Source organism: Epargyreus clarus, unplaced genomic scaffold, assembly GCF_041222505.1.
Source record: "Epargyreus clarus isolate Ecla_fem2 unplaced genomic scaffold, WU_Ecla_fem_2.2 ptg000021l, whole genome shotgun sequence".
Lineage (NCBI taxonomy): Eukaryota > Metazoa > Arthropoda > Insecta > Lepidoptera > Hesperiidae > Epargyreus > Epargyreus clarus.
Genome location: NW_027332228.1, coordinates 829,687 through 854,575, shown reverse-complemented (window position 1 = coordinate 854,575; position 24,889 = coordinate 829,687). Strand labels below are relative to the sequence as shown.

The window sequence follows — 24,889 nt, the reverse complement described above, 5'->3', positions numbered from 1 at the left end:
ATATATGAACCACATTATATATAAATGCAGAACATAAATTTTAAACCATAATTCAAATATCTAGAATACCGGGGTCGAATCCGAAACATTTTGCCTCAGGCTCTACGACAACTACTCGAACACCAAACAAATATTTTGACTTATAAACAATACACATAAAAATGCAGGTCAAGCGTAAAAACCAAAAACCAAGCTATTTACCTACAACAATCTTATGAATGGGATAATTTGAAATTGTAATACCTTTCTTTGAAGTCATTCATGTTTTTATGTAATCCTATCGCCAAAAACGTCACAATGACCGCTCGAAAGAACGCGGCGATGTGACATGAATACCAAATCAGACGAGGAATTTCGTACAAATGTTTTAGCGAATTTATGAATGGATCTTTGTTTCGATCTAAAGGAAAAGAAAGTAAGAAGGATTTTTAAACCAAAAAAAAAATAGGCGTAATTAATATTGAACCCCTCATTTTTAGGATTATTCCATGTCAATCTCTAATTATTATCTGCTTAGCTTCTAAATTAACCATTACTACCAGAAAACAAGTAAAACAGACATCTTGAACATTAGGATTTCTACTTCAGGGTTCTCTCAATTGTAAATGTCACAAACAGGCAAACACACAAACATTTATACTTATTGATAGAAAAATGATTCACTTAGTCCTTAATCGAACCAAAAACCCGCGTGATAGATGGGTATAGTGACGTCATGTAATATACATAGTGACCACATTTAGATTTAAAATATAAATTTGTACTATTGAGTCTTCTTTTGAGTCGCTTCTTCATTGCTGAAGGTCATGCCTGCTCTGGTAGTTTACTGTACAGGTGTGCTGCAAATTTCGCCAAAGTGCGCGGTCTTCTGCTTGTCTTAGGCATTCTGTGACGGATATCTTGGTTAAGTCTTTGACCTGGTCAGACCATTTGGTTGGCGATCTTCCTCGAGGTCTTTTACCCTCTACTTACCCAACAACCATGATTTTCTCCAAGCAGTCGTCTTCCCATTATGTAGCATATGGCCAAAGTATGAATGAATTAGAACTATTTAGTAACAAAGTTAATATATTTTCAATACCTATTATGTTAAGTAACGATACAGTGAAGATGTGTTCTCTGTTACTTTGCAAGGATTAAGTAGTATTAATGACTTAACCGCATAGTTGTGGTTTTTCTACAAATCTACAAGGTTAAGTTAGTATATTAGACTTCTGTTTAACTTGTTTTTTTATTTGCGCCATATTTATTTGTGCCTTATAAGAACAATGTTTAGTACTGCTATGTTCTGGGGTATGGTAAGGTAAGGGTATGGTAAGGGAGACATACGAGTCATACGAGCCCACAGATATGTTGCTAATTCAGGAGTAGCAACGTATCTGTGGGCGATCTCAGACTGGATCTTATCTGGGTTCGATTACAAATGTTCAACGGTGGCTATTTACCATCAGACGAACTTCGTACTGGTTTGTTTATACAAAATGATAAACAGTTTTTCTTTTTTTACACTTTCAAAAAACAATTGTTGTTAATGACCTTTACCAATGCTAAAGTTGCAATTGATTGCCGAATCCAATCATTAATTGATTATAAGCATCCGTCGAGACGACAGTTGTTTTTGCAGTTGTATAGCGCAGTCATTGCCAGAAATCCGAAGTGAAAATACAGTCACAATAAAAAGTAATTATTTTCGGAGTATGTACTCCTTATAAAGTTTTCATAAACAGACAAACTTTGTATGGAGCATACCTACTCTTCCACTTAACTTCAGTAATGATCGATGAAAGCACAAAAAACTCTTAGTTCTAATTTAATTCACATGAAAATCGAAATACCTACAGAATGAAATATTATCAGCCTAATATCGTCTCACTGTCGGCCACTGATCTCCTCTCAAAATAAGAAGGAGTAGGGCAATGACAGACAAAATAGAATGAATATGACCTACTTATGTCCAATATGCAAGTACAGTAAGTTACAAGGCGATGGTGCATGTACTGGCTTAATAGCACGGCTGGAGTCACTCGAGCATGACCGGGGACCCACTGACAGACTTAGATTATGTCATTGGTGTCTATGGTATTTCATGGTAAGTGGAATCATCAGTGTGGAAAGACATGATATTGAGATTCAGGACTCTATGTTCTGAAGGTATTTCTTTTATAGAAGTAGCATACGAGCATGAAATGGTTACAGCCGCCCATAGATATTCGTAATCAACCCCAGATAGGATTCAATATTCCTACCTGATATCGGCGACCGATGCGCCGCTACCCCTGAGGACTATGCTGGAAATCGGAAACATATGTCTCCTTTACCACACCATTCAAACCGACAAATCGACGGGTCCTACGTAAACTGGTGCAAGTGCATTTTCACAATTTTACAGTAGAGCGATTTGAATGTTCTAATGCGTGTAACTTTAACATTATTCACGTATAATGCAGGTTTTTTCAAAAGGATTCGATTATACCATTTTAACTATGTACGTTGAATAATGTTAAAGTTACACGCATTAGAACATTCAAATTGCTCTAAATTACTGTAAAGTTGTGAAAACGCACTTGCACCAGTTCACGTAGGACCCGTCGAAGTGATTCTACCACTTAAAAAAGGTTTATTTTTGTGGCTCGACTCTATTTTTGTCTCATAACAGCAATTTTAAGCGCTCCTGTGTTCTATTTTGAAAGGTAGTGGTAAAGAAGATATACTTTTCCGAAGCGTTTTAACTTAGTCCATCCGTGTGTGGCCGTGCGGCAATAGTGAGTTAATTCGTGGAATTTAGAGATGTCATCAAATATTGGAAGTTTCAAAAGTAAAACATGTTTACATCGATATTTTGTTGTGTTTTGTTGTATTGTGTGTAATGTAGACTTAAAAGATAGATACTGAATTAGAAAACTCAGTTGTAATAGCGATCATATCTGCGATAGACTTCAGGTGCGTGGTTTTAGAATACATAAAGATTCTTTTTTTTTCAGATAGACCTTCTTTACAAACTAAAAGAAGGTACAAACTTTAGTATAATAACCAACTAAGTAGCTCCTAATACAGGTGACAATCGGAATTATCTTGTAACTTGTGACAATACTAGGTACTGACGTGGGAAGCGTTTTAAACAAATAATTTAGCAAGTATGTACTTCCGACGTAATTAACTGTTTGCGGGACGCTTAGGTACGTGATTTCCCTATAATTATGTCTGTGTCGCGACTGTAAAGTGGGTTCAGGTATTTTGCATAATGAGCAGGTGCTTTTGCAAAAAAATAGTAATTTTACATTATGACCAACCGTATTTGCGTAAAATAAATTATATAGTTATTTTTAATACCTTTAGGTAATTTTGAATATAGAAAAATTCTATGCGTATTTAATATGCATGCATCCATATCAGCCAGTAATGAAAACAATAATTGACAACGCATTATTATGAAAATATAGGTACTACACAAATGCTTCCACTATTTTCATTACGCATATGAGAGCAAGGGATTTTTTTGTAATATTGGAGTAGCAGACGAGCTTGCAGTCCACCTGAAGGTAAGTAGCCTGCCGCCCATGGCAGTATGTAATGAACTCCAGATATGATTATATATTTCTACCTGAGGTCAATCACAGATGCGCCGCTACCCCTGAGGACTAAGCTTAAACGCCTCTGAAAAGTATGACCCTTCAAACCAGAACAGAGTAGCGTTTAACACTGTTGTTATGAAATAGGCGTGGCGGTAGCGCCGCCAGTGTAGTACCACAAAGGGTTCTACCACCTTCAAAAATACTTACTAATATTAAGATTTCTTTGTTACTTTTCCTAGAATTTTCTAGATGTTAATAATTAGACTAAATCCACACTTCGACTACGACATTATGATTATACCCTCTTAAATACGCATTCCAAGTACCCACTTAGCTAAACTTACATTAATCATATTCTCTTTAAATTATTACCTACATAGTCCTGAATGTATCGCAAATGTGTTTTCATACACGTTTCTCAAGTATATATGTATTAAGTAGAACCTAAGTTTTTATAAACAAAAGTTTTTGTCAGGTTTTGTGATTTTGTCATGGTAAAGCATAGATTAGTAAAGATACTTCGCCGCCTTGAAATTGAATGAAGCCACAAATGGCTTATTATCGTAAATTCTTTTTTTGAATTCTTGACAAATAAAAACATTTTTAGAGAAAATTTACGAATAAATAACTAATACTGCGTAATTTACATGAATTTACATAATAAATAAATAATTATTTCAAATATTTTAGGAATATTTTAGCACGGAGACGTGGCAAAACTTTTTTACGCAAGTATTTCAATTCTCAAAACAGGGCACATTTTCTAGTTGGGAGTGAGTAATCTTTACTAATCTATGTGGTAAAGAAACTGTTATCCCACTGCTGGGAATGGGTCTCTCAGAATGAGAAGATATTAATGCTATTTAAATTAAATTAATCTAGTGAAAAGGGATTTAAGGCACATATTCTTTTTAACTCTACAATATTAAGGTGACAAAAGTTGAAAAAAGTCCCTTAAAAATAAACTTTATTTTTAACTTTAACTTGACTGGAAATAAATAAATCTATAATATTTTAAAACGGGTAAAATTGCTTTATATAAATAAACATAAAAACATTTTTGTCATAATGTCTCATGGTCCTTGCCTCAATTGAAATAGGCGCCATCTATTGCACCATAATGAGAACTATCTACACTTGTTACAGTCCATCACTATCATGATCACAGCCACTGTTCAATTGGCGCGAAGTTAAGGTGCGCTTCGGCATCTTGGAAGTTCGCTACACCGCGGCCAGATGGCGCTCGATTCTTATAATACGCAGCGACGTTACCACTCATACTGCCGTATGGTATGCCACCTGTAAAAGAAAAAAACCATTTATACTATTATATAAAACACGGTATTCATTGATCGTTAATTATTACGTTTATCAGTTGCACCGTTTCTTGTTCTACTGAGGGAAATGGGTCTCTGTCCACAATTAGGAGAGATCAGGAGAATAGTTGAATATACTTCCATATTCAACTATTGGACACTTGCTACTTCTACACTTAAAAAAGAAATTCGGATTAGTGAAGAAATACACGCCACGAGTATAACAGCATGCACAGTAAAAGTCAGTTGTACATAGGTACATACCATGAGAAATGCCCGGGGGAGGATCAGGGTAGTGTCCCGCGCTGTCTGGCCGCGCTAGTGTCGCCGTCACTAGCGCCAGTAATACGCATATTAGGACCTGGAAATTAACATTATTTATACCATAAGTTTTGATAAAAAATATAATTCTATTTTATTAATTAGTGAATTAGTGATTGGGAGGAAAAACATAGTCTGGTTGCTGTTGCTGCTCTATTACAGATTGTTTTTCAGTAGCTTAAATATAATATATGCATTGTGGTTATAATTGTAATGTATAGTCCGCGTAAAACTACTAGTCCGCTTTGAGCATAGAAATAAATCGCCTCGCCATAGTAAATTGTATGGCTACACCAACTCTCAACAACTTCAGAGCGGACTAGCACTTTGTCGGGGACTATACGTATTCATTTATGCATGCATGATATAATGCATATGAAACATAATTATAATATTTTTATACGCTTTTATTTTTACTTGTGTCTATGATGCCAAAAAGGTAGAGGTACAATTTTACAAATTCAAATACAGAATTTTTGGATTCAAACATAAAGTTGTAACATACATAATTTTACCGGATGCATGGCGTCACATTCGTAAGCGCAATTTACAAATAAAGTAATACATTATGTAAGTGTTTGTGTTAAACATGTCCCACCTAATTTTTTGTACGGTCGTAAACTGATTACATTATTGTATTAACGGTCTGTAGTTTTATGTTTCTTTATTTTTAATGTGTTTATTTTACACAACCGTAACACTTTTATAATGGTTACGATTTACTTTTTGTAAGCGATCGCTACTGCGTACTTCTGTAACCGACACCAAATACATAGAACAAACGGCCAATCTGAGGTTAATTACAGATTCTTTGCTGTTCCAGAAGGTTACAAGGAAATGTGACGATGGCGCAATCAGTGTCAAAACGTGAAAAAAAATTAGAAAAAACTTTTATACTCCATAGGTAGTGAAGAAGTTTTTAGAAGAGTATAGACTCTTTAAGAATTCCACACGTATATCATATGTATTTATTTTAATTCAGTAAGTGATAATTAAAACTCCGTTATTATTTCCGGCCTTACAACAGAGGACGTTTGAACTTCTAAAATCGACCATACTAGAGCTATTTTAGTTCTGACAATCCTTTAGTTAAAAACTTTGTAGTACAAAGACATCTTATATCATACTATACGTATTTTTTGTATATTATGGTATTTCTCCTAAACCCAATATAAACTATACAAGCAAGGCCAACATTGATATTCAGAATAGTAGAGGTATATGCCCTTTAAACATTTGCGTAACATCTAATACCATAAAGCCTTTTCAAATGACAGCTGACTTTGAATGATACAAGTTATGTCACATATCTGTCACACAAGGTCAAGTTTGTTCGGCCAGGGCCGGGTGACTTTCGCTAAGACAATGATCCAATTAATCTCGAATGAGAACATATTATATTTATTCTGTCATAGATCAGTTACAAGTAAAGGGCGCAAGGTAATGCAGGTGGCTGTTGCTGAGGTGTTTGTATATTCATGTTAGGTTACCTGCAACTTTTTGATTCAAACTTTGATTGAAAATTGAAAGTATATAAATTATTTTCGACGTTTTGGTATTATTTGTATGATTATTGATTTATGATGATGACATTTATCATCTAGGCCACAGTTGCTCAGCAATAGGACAGAAAAATGTTATTTATGACAATGATATTGATTTTCAAACATAACTACAATCTTGGAAGACATTACAATTTAAATAATCCTCTTTAGTAACCATCATATGGATAACTCTTAAATCAATGACTAAAACTTTATATTTTGGGAATAAGTACGAAAGATATACGTAATATAAAGATTACGTATATCTTTCGTACTTATTTTGAAAACGTGTAATCGTGCCGTACGCGTTGAAGTCTTTTATAAGAACGAATTCAAGCATTTACTTGGTTACGCGTCATTACAAAACAAAGTTGTTCATTTGTTTTAGTATATGTAGTACAAAGCTTTACACAATTATTTATATATTATTTCAGTATAACCGATGAAATGAAGAACATCAGGTTGTTTTAAAGTTATCAAAATACTAAGATTTGGGGGCTTTACGTAACAATTTCAATTAAGGTAATATCCGTCTTATTATAATTATTATTAATATACTTCCTTGAAGTACTCATAACATGTTCATGTAACTTATCAACCTTATCAAACATTTTACATATATCATGAGAGTAATTACGTAATATAAAGGTTTTAAGGTCATAATTGCTCTTAATACACGAATTTTTCCTTCTATAACACTTAATTATGTCTTCACAAATGATAATAAATTATTTGATAAATATTTTAATTAATATGGAATTTTCCACCCAAATCGTTGTTTTTCGCTAACCAGTCATAAACGAATATGTATATTATACTTATTGACCTCACAAATAATAACTTAACCAACCAATAAAACTAAAAAAAAAACAGATATATTAAAAGCAGTTTAAATTAAAAAAATATATATAAGCATGATTTACTGTTTGATTCTGCAAAATAATAAAAAATATCAGAATTGTTTCGTAGTTTCAAAAAATAAACAAACACGCACCTGACGCACACAGAGCATTGTGGAAACGGTAACAGACACTAGTGTGCGCCGCGCGCAATCTCTTGCTATTTATATCGAGAGATGCGGCTGGCGTCAGCTACTGGGCTATTCTGATAACGACTGCCCTTTTTAAATCTATAAATCGTTGGTGTCGCTAGGGTTCTTATAACAACACAATCGCGATTCTATACAATACATACATTACTTTGCAAAAAACTTTAGCAACTTAATGTCACTTAACAATACTTTACTTTTGCATTAAGATGTATATTTTTATTATTCAACATCAATTGAACAAATAGCCTATTGGTTATAAGATCTGATCGACGGTGGACGGTGGACGATCGAACTATAATGAAAACTCCCCAGGCCTCCTTCAGCTCTACAACTTGCCCAACACTAATAAAATATGTATTACGTATTATTCAATATTCATACATGAAAAATTTAACATTTTTATGTTTTACTTTAAGTATATTAAATATACCTACCCTGTAGTAACGGTTGCACTAATATAAAAAAAAAAAACTAAAAATGTTTCAATAAATTGGTATTGGTAATGTACTTATATTAAATAAAAAAAATGTTTAGAATCTCCCAACAATTCAAATAGCGCATGTAGACATAATATTTTTATAAAGTTCTAAGCACAGGACGAGTTTAGAATTATCAACAAAAACAAAAACGCGGCGTTTTTTACGACCCGCATGGCAGAGCGGTCACCATGCCGGTCTGACGCGCAGTGTGTCCCGGGTTCGATCCCCGGCCAGACAGATTTCTAAATGATGTATTTAGATTTCTGTTTCTGGGTCTGGGTATTTGTGTATTTGTCTATGTGTGTGTCCATAGCACCCACGATACAGGGAATCCTAGTGTGGGGCTGTGAGTGTAGAAAGCATTTTAGTTTTAGTTTTTAGTCTTGTCCTCATAAAAATTTAATATAAATGTAATAATACAACAGTTTATTTCAACTATAGCAGAAGTATTTATATAATTATAACATATTTTACATAACAACGATATTTCATAAGAACAGGGAATGATTTTGATAACGGCTCAGTGATGTAATTATTTTGCAATATCTTTTACACAATAAATACTGTGTGTAAATTTTATCATATTCTATAATATCTGAAATATCCTTACTATGAAATAAGTTTAACTCGAGGCTTATGTTAAATACATGCTTTGATTGATTACACCAGATCATTAATACATATAGAAACTAATATTAAAGGTGGTAGAACCCTTTGTGGTTCGACTCCGGCGGCACCACCGCCACACCTATTTCTACCTAATAACAGCAGTGTTAGGCACTGCTGTGTTCCGGTTTGAAGGGTGTGGTAAGGGAGACAGACTTTTCCGAGGAGTTCCAGCTTAGTCCTCAGGCGTAGCAGCGCATCTGTGACTGACCTCAGATAGAAATATCTAATCCTATCTGAGGTTGATTACAGATGTCCATGGGCGGCAGTAGCCACTTACCATCAGGTGGACTGCATGCTCGTCTGCTACTCCTATAATATAAAAAAATAATATAAAATATAGAAAGTTATATAAAGAATCGCATTTATTTATTATTTCTCACTTCTCTAGTTAGTTCCAAATCGCTCATATTTTACAAGTACGTCAAAACCGCGCGTGCAAACCGCTCTATCCATAAACAGCCTTAACTTAAGGCCTTGGCAACTGAATGCCACTTATAAGATAGCAAATAAGCCATATGTAAAACGAGTTTTATTGTGATTCGTGGCCTTTGTGACGAGGAAGTCATTAAATACTATTGTATCATTGCACATATTAACGCATCGAAGTAATTACTGTGAATAAAGACATGTAACCGTTACTAGACCGGTTTGCTAGGCAATAGGTTCCGGATTCGATGCCCGGTTAGGACAAAATGATTTTTGACGTGACAACGTCTTAAATTAGGTTGCGGCTGGGAATCACTTATGAAAAAGTGTAACGCCCGGTAACGTTACGATGAGTCACCGAACGAGAGAGGCCCGCCGAATGCCTTGCGTCTCTCTCCCACTCAACTATGATCGGTCTGCCGCGCGCGCAGCACTAGAGAATTAGGCGCATTGAATCGGCGCATGCTTGTGTCTCTGTCTTTGTCTTTCTCGAACGTTCTTGGCGTTGGAAAAACAAGAAAGCGTCACAATACAAGTTCACACGTGTGGTCAATTCCTTGTTCCTATTGTGCAATTTAATTATATTCATATCAATAAATATTCTACCGAGAAAAAGACGTTGTCACGTAAAATCTTCGCCCGTAAAACCGACTTTACAGGCAACCATTTTTTTTTTATATGAATAATTAGTATGGTGCGCCAGAAAAGGTACCTATGACCACCACATCAGTTACGTGGAGTTCTTGCGTATCGGTAGAAAGATGTGGAGACAGACTGACGTATGAAATAATCAATTTGTGTCCTCTGGAGTGGCAACCCATCTGTAATCAAGTAGAACCCCTGTTTTAATGTTACAAATGGCCATGGGAGGTGACTTCTTACCATCAAGTACACTGCATGCTCATTTACTACTCAAATTTTGCAAAAAAAAATATAAAGTGATTTTCTTTTGGGTCTTATAAGGCTTTGTATGACTTAAATGCATAACACGGGGAATTATAGTATAGGTGTCTGATTGTAGAAAGTGTTATGTATTTTATAGTATCATAATTACCTAATCGTATTTTACATGAATAAATTTTTGGTAAGCTGGTTTTATTACTTGTACAAGTATTTTTGAAGGGTGCGGTAAGACTTTCATTAGGCGTATCTCAGAAGTATATTTTATTACCATTGATTAAATTTCTTATGTAAGGCCAATCATAAATGTTCGTCGAACACAGTATTTTTTTTATAACACAGGAGTAATAAAAGAGGATGCAGCCCTCCTTATGATATGTGGCTACTACCACCCATGGACTTATATAAACAACCCCAGATCAGATTAAATTCCTACCTGAGTTTGGCCACTACCCGTAAGGACTATATTGGAAAAGTTGGTCTCTCTTACAACAAACTTCGAAGCTTCAAACCAAGACTGTGGCCTTAATCTCTCTCAGTTTGGGAGTAAACTTTTATTACATAAATAGAAGGGAAAGTAAAAAACCTAACACTTCAATAATCTTACAGCCTGTTTAAATATCCGTAACGTATGTATAATTAATTACCTATACCTAGTTGTATGTGAAAGTTCAACCCATGGTATTAGGAAAAAATATTCATGAAAATAAGGCATTCACTTTTTACCTATTATAATCTATTGTCATGCAAAACAAACGTGTATTCAAAATTCGACGACTCGCGTGGCGGAGCGGTCACCATACCAGTTTGATGCGCAAAGGATCTGGGGTTGGAGTCCCGGCCAGACAGATATCTAAATTATGAATTCAGATTTCTGTTTCTGGGTCTGGGTGTTTGCGTATTTGTGTATGGCTGTGTCCATGACACACACGACATAGAGAATCCTAGTGGGGCTGTGAGTGTAGAAAGCGTTTATTTATTATTTATTTCAGTTAATTCAGTTGGGGTTAGGAATAAAGTTGCAAAATTAGAACTTCAAATACATATGAACTACCGAGGCAGATTTAATTGAATTTGAAAAAACTACTGTGTTTACAAAGTAACATGTTTTACAAGGTAACATTAAAGTTGAGTTGCTTGATACGCGTTAATCCAATTTAATCCACATCTACTTCAGGCAGCCGCAGCATTCTAATTAAGACGGTAATAATATAACTTAAGTACTTGATTGCTCTTCGCATAAAATTTACACGATTAATTTACTAAAATGTAAATATTTTCCATAATATCCCAAGTTCATTAAATAGGAATAGAATGTTTCATGTTTTACTTCCAATACGGAAACAAATCATTAAAGAATTTGACATTATGTAAATTACATTAATTAGTTTTTCTTACAAAATATAACAAACTCGACGATTTTACCGAATACACAAATAACTTCCGTAACTACTTACTCAATATTTGCTTACAAAATAGCGCTACAAAAACTCATTAAACTTAAAGTCTAAGTGCAATATAAATACACAATATTTCCTTGACTCGCATTTTCTAATCAAGGGTTGCAAAACTCGTCGTTTTCTGGAAAATGTTACAAAATGCAAATCAGACGACTTTGACCGACGAACTCTTGGATATAAAAACAGTTAAATAAACACTATGAAAATTCTTATTTAATTGAATATTTAATAGCTGGTTCAGTATAGTATATTTAGTACACTAGTCTATGTAGAACAGATGTACTAAGTACAAGTACAAGTGTTAATCAGTTTCTAAAACGCACCTGAATTTGAAAAATCAAAAGTGCCTGGGATATCTACCCCCCGATAAAGAGGCCGTGTTACATTGTGTATTTAATAAATATAACAAAAAACATATCTTAAATATAAATAAGTAATTATGAAAAAAAGGAAAACAGGAAACAGTTGTCCTGCAATTATCATGATGTATTTTTCGAAAATATATTCCCTAAGTTTCCAAAAATCTTGCGGATAAGCTCGAAGCAACTCTGATTCAATCTTGCGTATAAAAACTTTAAAAATTGTTATCTCAAAATATTCACCCTAAATCAAAATGTTAATATTTTATTATTTCTTTTATATAAAAATAAAAAACCTACACCTTTTTAATACATTTTTGTAATTAATCTAATTACAAAGTGAAAGTTGTATCGAAAAACAAAAACCCTTTTATTTCTCACCGCCCACCGATCCCTAAGAATCGAGAGCGGATCGAATGCAACGCCATCTAGTGTACACGTCATACCTCAGTAATTGCTACCGTACCGAGTGGTAGGCGTTTCCATCGTTATGAAACAGCCTATAACAATGATAACGTCTGTGGCCAATGACTTATTGTTTACTTATTGTTCCAAGATGCCGAGCTATATGGCTTTCGTTTGCGATTGCGTTGTCATACTTATTTATAGTTCGATAGCAATTGCGTTTAGTTGTAAAACATAATAATAATAATTGAGTAAGGACATTACAACATCATATTTTTTTATTTTATAATTCATAAACCTTTTTTTTTGCTATTCTATCTGGAAAATGTATCTTTGTGCATTTGGGTCAGGTACACAACAAATAATATCACCACTAACTTTCTAAAAGCTTTCTTATACAATTTCAATTGCAGTTTAAAGAAACGATAAACGAATAGTCCTTATCTCTGTCCAAAATATCTGTAATGGACTTCAAGTGGATAATGGACATATATTTTTTTTATTTAAAAAAAAATAACGGCAATAAAACCAACAGCCCGCAATCCGCAACGATTTGCAAGGCGCTCATTATGTTTAGACATTTAGAGGCTTCTGTATTCGATCCCAGGTTAGTCATGATGATTATTATTTTACTCCTACTACTCCTAAGGACTAAGCTGGAACGCCTTGGATAGTATGTCTTCTTACCACACCCTTCAAACTAACACAGAACAGCGCTTAATGCAGCTGTCATGAGGCAGAAATAGGTGTAGCGGTGGTGCCGCCGAAGTCGAACCATAAAGGATTCTACCACCTTCCAAACCTACTTTTCTTATCGGATCGCGATGTTTTGTTATTAATCTGTAAAGACCCGGGTTTGACCCCGATTTCACCGATAGAAAGCGATAACGCGGTTTAACATGAAGCGCGTTTAACCTAGAAAATACCTATTAACCCTTTTCTTTAGATTTTCCTTAGCGGTTATCACACAAGGAACCCCACACTATACAGAACAATTACAATTACTGTTCTGGATACTTTTACGATACATAGGTATTAGAGTTTTGGGATATTTAAAAATGAGTATAAAAATAAAAGGCTTTGTTTATAGTCAAATGAAAATAAGCAATATCATAGCTATAATATGTATAGCTATAAATTCCTGCCCTATTAGTGTTTTACATCAGTGTTATGTAGCGAAGATGTTTTGATGTGCATCATCATCATCAACCCATTACTGTCCCACTGCTGGGCACGGGTTTCCTCTCAGAGTGAGAAAGATTCACATATCTCTAAAACATTTTTTTTTAGATTTCTCAGGTATGCAGATTTCCTCACGATAATTTATAATTTTATGTAAAAAACTTTAACAACGGCGGCATTTTTGATATAAATGATTTTAAAGCATAAAAGAAAATTAAACGAATTACCTTTCGTCGCGTATCCTGCATCGAAATTTATTAATTACTATATTTTCAATTATCTGAAAGTTATTTAATAGTACTTAACTCCGTAACTTATAGTGTCAACGGATCAAAATATAATAGCGTTTGCAAGTTAAGAATTGCATTTTAACTGGTACTAATAGGTCGTTTCGCTTAATTTCTTATTTAAATCAAGGTTAACTATTAAAATTAACTGATTTTATCAAGGAAATGAAGTTTGTTAAATATTAAATTATATGTTTTTTTATTTTTTTTAATTTTGTCAGTTTGTAATAAATTTTCACTATGTATTTTATAACGTAAATTATATTTAATGTTATTGATATACCACAAAATACATGATCATAGTCTTGTGATGATACTTTTGTGTTTCGACAATATGGCACTACCGTCACATGTATTCCTGCTATAGCTGTCTAAAAATGTAGTATCGATTAGGCAGAGATAATAACTAGAATAATGTGTTTCAACTTAATGTTCGTTCGACTCGACATGAAATTTAGGTAGGATTTCTGTTTAAGGTCCTTGGGCGGCACAAACCACGTTTAAGTTAACATATTAAGTTCTAATTTAATACTTCCAATACATTAATGGAAATATACTAGCCAAATACAAGTTGGTACACTTTACACAGCTTTGAAGTCTGATAATATTATGGAAAATTTTGTGACATAATTATAAGTTAGCTCATATTTTTAACCTACTTCCCAAAGGCAGAGAGGTTATCTATTCGTCGCGTATTTTTTATGTATGACCAGCAGAAATATGTACTAAACAAACATTTATTTGAATTATTTTTTACTTTGTAGTGACATAGAAGTCGGTTTCATTTTTTTGTTATTTTTTTTAAAGCTTTAACATATATTGAAAGATGGGAACTTTCTCATAAGTCTTTATTACCTACTTATCTCTTTATTATTATAATTATCAGAGCAATGAAGATAGATCCGAATTTTATAAATAATTGTTCAACAAATAAAATTAGCAAGATCACGCTATTGTTGTTCAGACAATGACAGTTGTACAAATACAGCTGAGAGAATTATCTATGGTGCTAGACCTGACCTAGACCTGGGTCAGTGACACTAGACACCTGTCTCCAGTGACCTACAGCTGCTATAGAAGTCCTAAAATAGAATAAAGCAAAAATAAAGAGCATCTGTTTATTAAAGCTCTACATAAATAAATGAGCACGGGGTCTCTCTGAGATTTCTAAATACAAATGGTAACATCACGATTAGTCGTAGAGCCAACTTAATGTTTTGGAGCCAAACACTTGTCGGTATATGTGTGAATGGTGCTATTTTTTTATTATATAAAAGTAGGTCACAAACAACAAGTGCAGTCCATCTGTGGCTACTGCCGGCCATGCACCTCTGTAATCAATTCCTAATAAGATTAACATCCTCTCTGATGTCGACCACAGATGCATTGCTAGCTCAGAATACTAAGTTGAATTGACTCGGGTAATTATGTCTCCCTTACCACACCCTCCGAAACGGTACTTAACAATGCTGTTATTAGCAGAAATACGGTGGCGGTGGTGCCGACGGAGCCGAACCACAAAGAGTTCACCGTGGAGTATGTACTATTTAAATTATCTGCTTAAGCACGTGTTCTATGTAGGAGAGAGAGCGGTGCACACTGCACGGTTTAGAAATATTATATACCTATCATTGTAAATGTTGGTCGGGGAGTATTGCAAACTAGTTTTATCCTATTATAGCACAATTTCCGCAAAGTTAACGCCCTATACTCGTACCCATTCAAAATAAAGACCATTGTAGATTACATGAACGATATCAAACAGAAAACAGTTTGAAACTCGCTATAAAACGTATGCAATATTTTCTGCACCTTCATTTAGAAATAACTAAGAAGAAAAACAGCATGCTTTGTTCTTCAGGTAATTAATAAACTCAATAACCAAACTTTTCACTTAATTCATTTTTTTTGAATTCCTTTTATCTCTTCACCACCTTCCACATTCCTTTTATCTCACACCACTCTACCAAGAGTTATGTAGCCTGAATTCTACTAAAAATATACGCACCGATTATATAACCTCTTTCCTTTAGGAAGTCTGTTAAAAACTGACCACAATTTAAAACCCATTAATCTTTCCATTATCTCAAACTAAAATTATATCGATAAGCTTTCCTAAGCCACTGAGGAACGTTGCGTCGCTACCAAAGGTTGCATACACCACATTACATCAACGACAATTGTTCATTCCAATCGACTGGCCAGTAAATTACATAAAGAAATGCCCCCTCAATCCGTTGCACAAATACTATTACCACCGAGTCGTTGCGTCAAACTCGATAAAGCCTTCCATTTTCGTCAATTAGACCACCTTGAACGATTATTCTCGATCAAAGAAACCCAATTAAATAATAATTATCGATCTTACGCCATTCATTGTCAATTTAACAGCTGCTGTGCTAACAACACTTTATTTTCCATAGAATCTCAATGAAATCTTTTGGGTACATAATAGGGTTGCGCTTGGTCGTGATTTTACAAAATATAATAATGCAAAAGTTTGGTTCGGGTTACAATTCATGCAGCTCCACTTATAATATTCTATTGATGTAAGATATTATTGATAACTTGAAATCTATGAATTCTTTTTTATATTTTTAAATAGCGTCGTCGCGAAGTCGTCAAAATCATAGGTCGGTTTTAAGAAGTAACATCTGTGAAGATGTCATAAAGATTTTGATCTCTGGTAGAGAGAATCGAACATGCCAATTTTCAGAATCTCTATAACGTACTTGAATAATAAATATATATTTTTAACATTAGAATGACATACATTTTGTGTTACTAACACATTAAAAAAATTGACCACCTTTAATTCAAATATCGCTTATAATATCTGTTATTTTTGCATTGTGTCGACTTTGACAAAACGGCGACGCTATATTGTGTTCCGGTTTAGTTTTTTGAAAGCATAAAAGTATAATATAAATTTATGTACCTATTCTATCTAAATGCATAGCTAGTAGAGCGTAAATACTTATGATGACAGACCCGAGATCAGATTGCATGATTATTTCGTATTAAAATGTCGAAAATTCTTTAAAAATTTAGGACTGCTTCTTGATTCCTGAGTTCTCATTTATTCGGCACTGATTTGCAAATTATTCACAAAAAGTTGAAGTGTAACCTTCACTAAATAAACGTTTAATTAGCAGACAAAGCGTCTACGATATTATATTTACTGGACCAGAAAATAATTATTCGCATTTAATTTTCCAAGTAAGCAATTATTTTGGTTCAATATTTGTTCGCAGCAAAATGGCGGTAAGGTTAAGTTTAAAATAGTTCAAATACTACATAATCTTTACAGAAAATAGCTGAAGTTGAAACAGGCTTGCGACTACAAAAACAGTAGATTTACCTAAAAACTGTACATCTCAACACAGCGTAAACGTCTCGAACTCGGTGACTGACGATCCGCATGGCGGAGCGGTCACCATATCGGTCCTATACACATCGGCTTCAATCCCAAGCCAGACAAATATCGAAACAATCAATTAAGATTTCTATTCTGGATTTAGATAAATGTGTATTCGTCTTTTTATGAGTCCAACACACAAAAGACAAAAATCCTAGACCCTATTCTTTGAGAATCTAATTTTGAAACAGCTCTACCTGATGCTGCATTATTGGTACCTCTATTTAAAAATATAATGTAATAAAAAATATATTCTTGTTACGGCTCCGAAAGCACCACCGCCACACCTATATCTGTCTAAAACACAAATACAAGTACTGTTTGATTGGTTTTACCAATGGTCCCCTTAGTGATCATAGTGGAATAGTATACCTAATTACTTTGGTAAATATAAATACTAAACTATGCGTGTTTGACCTATTAATTTCTAGACAAATAATGTGGTCTGCCCACAGATTTAATTCTAGTTAAACATGATTGGCGCAACGAGGCACGCATAGCCTCGGCTTGTAGATTGTAACTGGTAACCGATCTAAGTTAAGCAACATCGGGCGCGGTCGGGAAGTGGATGGGTGACCGCTGGTTGCATTTCATGCACGCTTCCATGCTTCACGAGGCACGAAGCACTTTAGTTATTGTTATTATTGCAATTGAATCGTTAAGCTTATTTGAAGACCGTTTGGTGGTTTTAAAACATCGATATGATCCAGGCCTGCTTTAGAACTAGAGCAAGAACAATAAAATATTATAACAGTTAAGACAATTAAAAAGTTATTTTATTCTTACATAATGTTAGTTTGGAAGAATTACAAGATATTTATGTCAACAATTAATAAAGAACTTTTTTGAAAAAGAATTAAAAATATTACAGTTAAGAAATCTATCACAACATCTAAAATTAAGATCATTGTGTAAATAATACAGGATAATAATGTTTTATTTGTATTTACTTTTTATAGGTTAATCTTTATACAGGTGTCCTTTATATACTTATACATCTTTAAATACGTATTGACCATGATCTTTACGAAGAGAGATGCACTCACGTACCTAGATTACCTAGAAGATTGCTAATTTATGCACCACTCGAGACTTTCTCACTTTGATCTACATTTAGTGTCCAGCGGAGGTCATTTACTATTCATTTTGAACGCATGCTGATCAGTTCGATGCCCTTTCAGCGGCGATTTCTCGTTAAGTTCAACGCGATATTTACGTTGTTATAAATTTTCGACATTTCGAAATGGGCGCGCTAGGATTAAACCGGACTGGGTCGATTCTCTGAATGCAATCGCAGGTTTGCTGTCGCTATCTAGCTCAAGTGCTTTCACACAAAGACTTAAATATAGTAGTTACAGTAGTAGACAGGATATGAAGAAATGTCATCAATTATAATTATTATTAGTTGGTAAAAAGTCGTACTAAAATGTAAAGCGCGAAGAAATTTTTGTATGAAAGTGATGACATTTGATCTCTTAGCTTTCACACTACTAGCCCACATCCGGGTTAATCTTTGTCTTAACACCATAGTTCGTCTTATCGTTCGGGTAATCGTTAAACTTGTGTACACTTTTTGCTCAATTTCTCTGTCGTTGAAACGACCTCGTGTTCGAGCGATGAGTGACAGCGATTTGCTTATAGGCCAATAATATATGGCTGACTGAACTGAACTGACTGAATATTTAACTACCAAATATAGATTAGGAGTCCTTTAATATGTAGATTCAGTAGTTTCTGATCAAAATTAAATGTCCACCAATTTCTGCCAGTGTAGTTGTTTAAAACTGTTAAGTAGTAGTTTATTGGGCTCTTGATGAAAAAAAGCGTGTTATTAAAATAAAGGACGTACACACCAGCCACGATGAACATATTGTTTACTTTAAATTGTTTTTTTCCATTCCAGTATAATTAAAAAAAAATAATAAAGAACGAAATTAAAAGAAAAATACAATAAATAATGTGTTAAAATTTTATAAATACCCACTACTAAATATTTGAGATCCCAAAATAAAAAGCATGAAAAACTGTTAGAAACTCCATATAGGTTTAATATTACTAAAAACAATTAACAAAAATGTATATTGTGTCTATATGTACTTGCAATTGAGCCCGCCCTAATCTCGTTACTTAGGGCAGCATACAAAAGTAAGCAAAGAGACGGTCGAGCAATCGGTCCGCGACGACGACCCGAGGAGATAAATACTCTGTCCGCCCTCCGGCCCGGTTAGTCAACCGCCGTCCCGCGCGCGCGATGTCACCATGCATGTCACAGTGGCCACCCTCCTGGCGCTGCAGTGCTCCCTGTGCCTCTCCATCAGAGTACCCGTTGTGTGGAATAATGATAATAGTGAAGTGAATAAGTTCGCGGTCGAAACGATCCCGCCACAAAACGCCCCGGCCAAACAAAAACCCATCCCGAATGAATATTTCCAGTACACGGCCCAGAAACCGAAATTTGCTGTGGACATCGCGCAGTTCCACGGCGTCCAGTCACCGAAAAGTCACTACAAGGCATACCCAATCAAACCACAAACAGGAGTCGCAAAGCCAGAATTGGGAAAACATGAGATGTTAGATAAGGAAAATAACAACTTCCTCCCATATCAAGAGTATGTGAAGAAAAATGAAGCTCAACGCCATGTTACCCCGTCAACGACGAGCTATGAAATTTTTCATCCTTACAAATTGGAGGAACCCGCTTTAAAGGAACTTTATCAAGACCCAGTTATGGATAAAATTAGAAATGATTTACTCAACGCCAAAAACAGGTTACAAAAATATGAAAATGAAGCGGGAAAACCTGATATAACAAAGGCTGAATACCTAGAGAGTCCTGAAGAAACAGATCGTAAGAAAGTGCCCCATAAAAATGTGCCTGCCGCATATGAAATACATCAGCCTCAACGTCGGCCAATTTATTACAGACCTCCTGCTCCACATAATCATAGGGAAAACATTTTGAATCAAAAATTGAGACATCCATGGCATCAGAACTATGTCAAGATCAAACCGATACACTATCGCCCTGTTAAAAACAACCTGCAGCGGTTAAGACAACAACATGCATTGAAATATGACGATGAGCAAAATGAATACCCTCAAGTGCCTCCACCCGAAAAGTATAGCGAACCCTCGGACGGTTATGACATTTATGAGAAAGGCAAAGAAAAATTTGTACAACTAAGAAATAACGTCGATGAGTCCATAAATGAAGCTGTTCAAAAGAATAGGCCATTAGAGAAGCAAAAATTAGAATTAACTAATGGGCAATCCAATGAACATACATCTGAAGACGATACTGAAGATGGAGAAGATGACTTTGTACCTATCAAAAATTATGCTCAAGTTAGAAAGACGGAAACGACTAAACATTTACCTAAGGAAGCTGCATATCAAGATGCCGATACTTTAGACGAAATTCGAAATGCTCCTCGACTAAGAGAAGCGATTAAAAGTACTAAAGCACAAACAGTTTATTCAGAAGAAGGGTATGAAGATTCTGCTTACGATCACGCTGGCGAACAAAAACATGCTTCAGACCACGAAGCACACGGAGGTTTCCTTAAAGAAAAGGAAAATAGCGGAGGTAAATTTAAAATACCCACTTTTAGTGCTAAATTCCAGGACGGCGACGGTTCAGAATATCGCGATCAAGTCTTAGATCGTAAAAAGTGGAAAAACGACAATAAGGACACTGAAGAAGAAACTGAATCTGACGATTACTCAGAAGAAGTCAAGGAGCATTCCGATGAAAGTGATACTTACAGCCATGGACCTAACAATAATAAAATTAAAGAAGGTGATAAAACTAATGATCGTTCAATGGAAGAAGAGACTGAAAGAACTAAAAGAGAAAAAACACCCGGTAAATCTTCAGATAAAGAAAATTCAACAAAAACAACTGAGGAAGATTCTGAACATGATGTTAATAAACGTGAAACTAATATTGAGGTTCCAGAAATAGACATAGATAAGACCTACCTAAGTGAAAAAGAAATTGCAAATTTATCCAAAGTAAAGATAGTGTCAAAAACAGATAGCATTGGTGAAAAATATCCATACTATTTTAAGAAATTAAAAGCAATAAGTCCGGATTCACCATTAAGATACGCGGAAAACCTTAAATTAATTCCGAAAAAATCAGAAGGTGGTACTGAATTTTATGATTCAAGGTCAAAATTTGAATGTCCGGAAGTTGATGAAAATATTGATCCAATACCTGAAAAATTAAAGAAAGATGGACATCCAGATGAGGATGAAGGAGACACAGAAGATGATGAAGAGAATACTACAAAAAAAGATAAGTCTGATTTTAGTGCACTAGAAAAAAATCCACGACTAAAAGGCCTTGGTGACAAAATAGACTGTTTTAAGGCTAAGTACTTCGGCGAAAATCCTCTAGATAGTCCTTTCTTTAAGGAAGAAATTATATCAAATCCAGAACCAGTAACAGTGCCAAGTATAGATATTTATAAGCTCAAGCAAAAGAAGGAACAATCTGCACCAGAATCTAACTTAAATGAAGCATTAGACTTATCTAAAGATTTACAGGAAAAAGGAAAAATTGACATGTTTACATTATTAGATAAGTTGTACCCGAAACAAGTATTTGAAATACCCACTATTGAAAAGTCACCCATTCTGAAAGAAACAAAATCTACTGAAGTTAAGCCGAACGCAATAGTTTCAAATATTCCAAATACCAATAAAGCTCTTCAACAAAAAGAAGACGTAAGAAAACCTCCTACAATCTCGAGGCATAAACGAGCAACACCTTTTATTTACGAACCATATAAAATAATTAGGGACAGTCAAATACAAGATTCTAAAAAAACAACCACAACGAATAATATAAGTCCTCTAATAAAACAATTACAATCAAGTAGAGTTGCAACTAATCAAGGAAAAGAACAGGTAGTTAAACGCAATGTTAGTGCGCGCACTTATAAAGATATTGGTAAAAGCGACAGAGAAAAAAATGCTGCTAAGGAAAAAGGTTCTAAGCCTATTTCTGATACAAGTTTTGTTGATGTAAGTATAGATCAACGACGTGGGGAACCGAGATATGAGTTAAGACCCGTTAATCATAAAAGTCAATATACGCCTGTAGAAAATAAAAAATCAATAACAATGGAAGACTATAAGGCACAAACAAAATCTGATATAAACTCTGAAGATTATGATTTAATCGATAATAGAAAGAAAACCAATCATGGACAACGAGTAACAACGACTAGGCCTTTCTTCGATGTAACCAAATTTTTACCACATCCAGAAGAACTAGGAAAACAGGATCGATCAAATGGTAAAATTGAAAAGGGAAAAGATATAGCACCACAATCCCGATCAGATAAGTCTGTTAAAGATAGTGAAAGTGAAGAAGATGATGAGGAATATGATGACGATAATTACAATGAACGTACTAAAACAACAACTAAAAAGGCCCCATCAAGAATAAGAATTAAAACCAATCCAACAACTTCTAAACCGAAAAAGGAAGACGATGAAGATGTGAGCGAATTACCAAAATTACGTTTAATAACCAGATTTCGTGATTCATACGAAACGGAAAAACCGGAAACTGTTCCGGCACGAACTAAAACTACAACCCCTAAGTTACATGACATTGATGCAGAAATTCATGGCCCTAAATATAGAGCTAAGAAAAAGAAAAGCAGAAAAAGTACATTAGTAACAGACACAAAAAGTTATGGTGAAGACGATGATGACGATGATGATGAAGATTTGGGGAAAGAAGAGGTTGATGCATTGATCGGCGTCAAACATGATGATAAAGAATATATACCAAAATATGAAAAAGAAGACCGAAGAAAAGAAAGCTCTAGTAATAGTCGTTCAAAAAGTGTAGAAGATGATGACGATTACGGAGAAAGAGACCATCATCACGAAGATGACGATGAAGATGAGGATAATGACGATGAAGAAGATGATGATGAAGACGAAGATGATGATGAAGATGAAAACGAGGAAGCTGAAAGGGAAGTGGAAGTGGAAGCTAAACCTCAACTTACAACTCCTGAACCAACAAAAAGAACTCTAGTTCGGACCACAGAAGCACCTCCTGCGACGACTGAATCCCAAAGTGCTAAACTAGAAATTAAACCAGTTATTGTAATGAAAAAGTTTGAAAGCCATAAGGAACTGCCAGTAAACAAATCTTCGCCACACGTAACCGAATTTAAACAAGACATCGAAGAAGTTGAGATTATCAAAGAAATACCAGCTAAGACGAAAAAGAAACCTCAGAAGAATATAGAAGCTCTAGAATTATACAAGGATGAAAACCTAGCTAAGGATGTAAACAAATTGGGAGGTGTAGAAATATTTAAAGAGGGGTTAGACCTGGTAAATGGACCTAAGCACGGTGGAAACTACAGAAGGGCTGAAGGACTTATGGATGACTCGGCAGCTTGGCCATCATCACGAAGAGATAATAAAAAATCTGCAGTCAGTGATGCAATGACATCTCAAAGTACATCTAAACAAGTTGAAATTAGGGGCGACGCGTACTCCAGGAGAAGAAGTGATATAGAACGTGCAAGAAAAAGTCGCGGCAGAAGTGCTAAGCTTATAGAATTAAGTGAAACTACAGAGAGCCCGACTGCAAGGCCAATGCATGGTGGTAATTTCAAATCTATACACGAAGTGCGTCGTGGTGGACGGAGAGGTGGCAGCCGAAACGCAAAAATAGTCGAACTAGACGAACACAAATCTAGAAACGATCAGTCCTCAAATACTCATGGAAGCAACTCTAGATCGTATGGGTCTAGAGGAGGTGATAGACACCAAATGCATGGTGGAAACTACCGAAGTGCTAAAATTGTTCAGGCAGACAGTAAAGAGATAGAACCAACAAAAATTGAAGATACTACTAAGAAAGATATTTCCACTGAAGATGGTAAAGATAATGCAGCAGTGTTTCTAAATACCTTTGCAAGTGCTGTTCCCGTCTTAGAAACAACCCCTGCGTATATATTGGACCCTAGTAAACGAATGTATTACTACGTCGATGCCTAAGCCTATTAACCTTTATCTTAAGTATTTAAAATGATTAATAGGATATTAGGAAAGATAAAGTGCCACAAAATTCATATTGTAGTGACAAAATTTTTGATGTTATGATTATGAAGGTAGATTGTTATTAATTTTAATTATTATAATATGTAATTATTATATATTTGTAAGCTTCTGTGATAAATACACTTTTTATAAATGTTAATGGTGTTTTTAAATAGTCACTCAAATTATAACTTTACTTTTTACTGCAATATTAATATTGCATTATTTAGTTCAACAGTTTCGAGGTTAACTTGATAAAATGTTATGAACGTATTTCGACTTGCGAATCTGTATCGACAAATTGAAACATGCTATTCTTCGCTCTGAACATTCACTTCCATTCAATAACTTTCTCTTTCTTTGGTATTTGTTGGTAACACGATTTCATTTAAGTCGATCACTTCGTATCATTAACTGAAC

The 24,889-nt window shown here is 34.7% G+C and overlaps 2 protein-coding genes across 2 annotated transcripts; one reads left to right on the top strand and one right to left on the bottom strand.

The window, feature by feature from the left end:
- Nucleotides 1–4,526: 4,526 nt before the first annotated feature.
- On the bottom strand, nt 4,527–7,849 carry LOC140751033 (uncharacterized). Its single transcript, XM_073084845.1, has 3 exons — nt 7,748–7,849; nt 5,153–5,249; nt 4,527–4,871 (listed from the first exon to the last, which is right to left on the bottom strand). The coding sequence occupies exons 1-3, from the start codon at nt 7,763–7,765 to the stop codon at nt 4,735–4,737; spliced, it is 252 nt and encodes an 83-aa protein (XP_072940946.1). The 5' UTR covers nt 7,766–7,849; the 3' UTR covers nt 4,527–4,734.
- Nucleotides 7,850–19,612: 11,763 nt separating this feature from the next.
- On the top strand, nt 19,613–24,629 carry LOC140751055 (uncharacterized). Its single transcript, XM_073084878.1, has one exon. The coding sequence runs from the start codon at nt 19,649–19,651 to the stop codon at nt 24,425–24,427; it is 4,779 nt and encodes a 1,592-aa protein (XP_072940979.1). The 5' UTR covers nt 19,613–19,648; the 3' UTR covers nt 24,428–24,629.
- Nucleotides 24,630–24,889: the final 260 nt, after the last annotated feature.

What these genes read in the sequence shown, in the direction of transcription:
- LOC140751055 (XM_073084878.1), top strand. Translation starts at nt 19,649, where the DNA reads ATGCATGTCACAGTGGCCACCCTCCTGGCGCTGCAGTGCTCCCTGTGC.
- LOC140751033 (XM_073084845.1), bottom strand. An exon ending in TCCCCCGGGCATTTCTCATG is followed by an intron (nt 4,872 to 5,152) that starts GTATGTACCTAT and finishes TTTCTTTTACAG; the next exon opens with GTGGCATACCATACGGCAGT.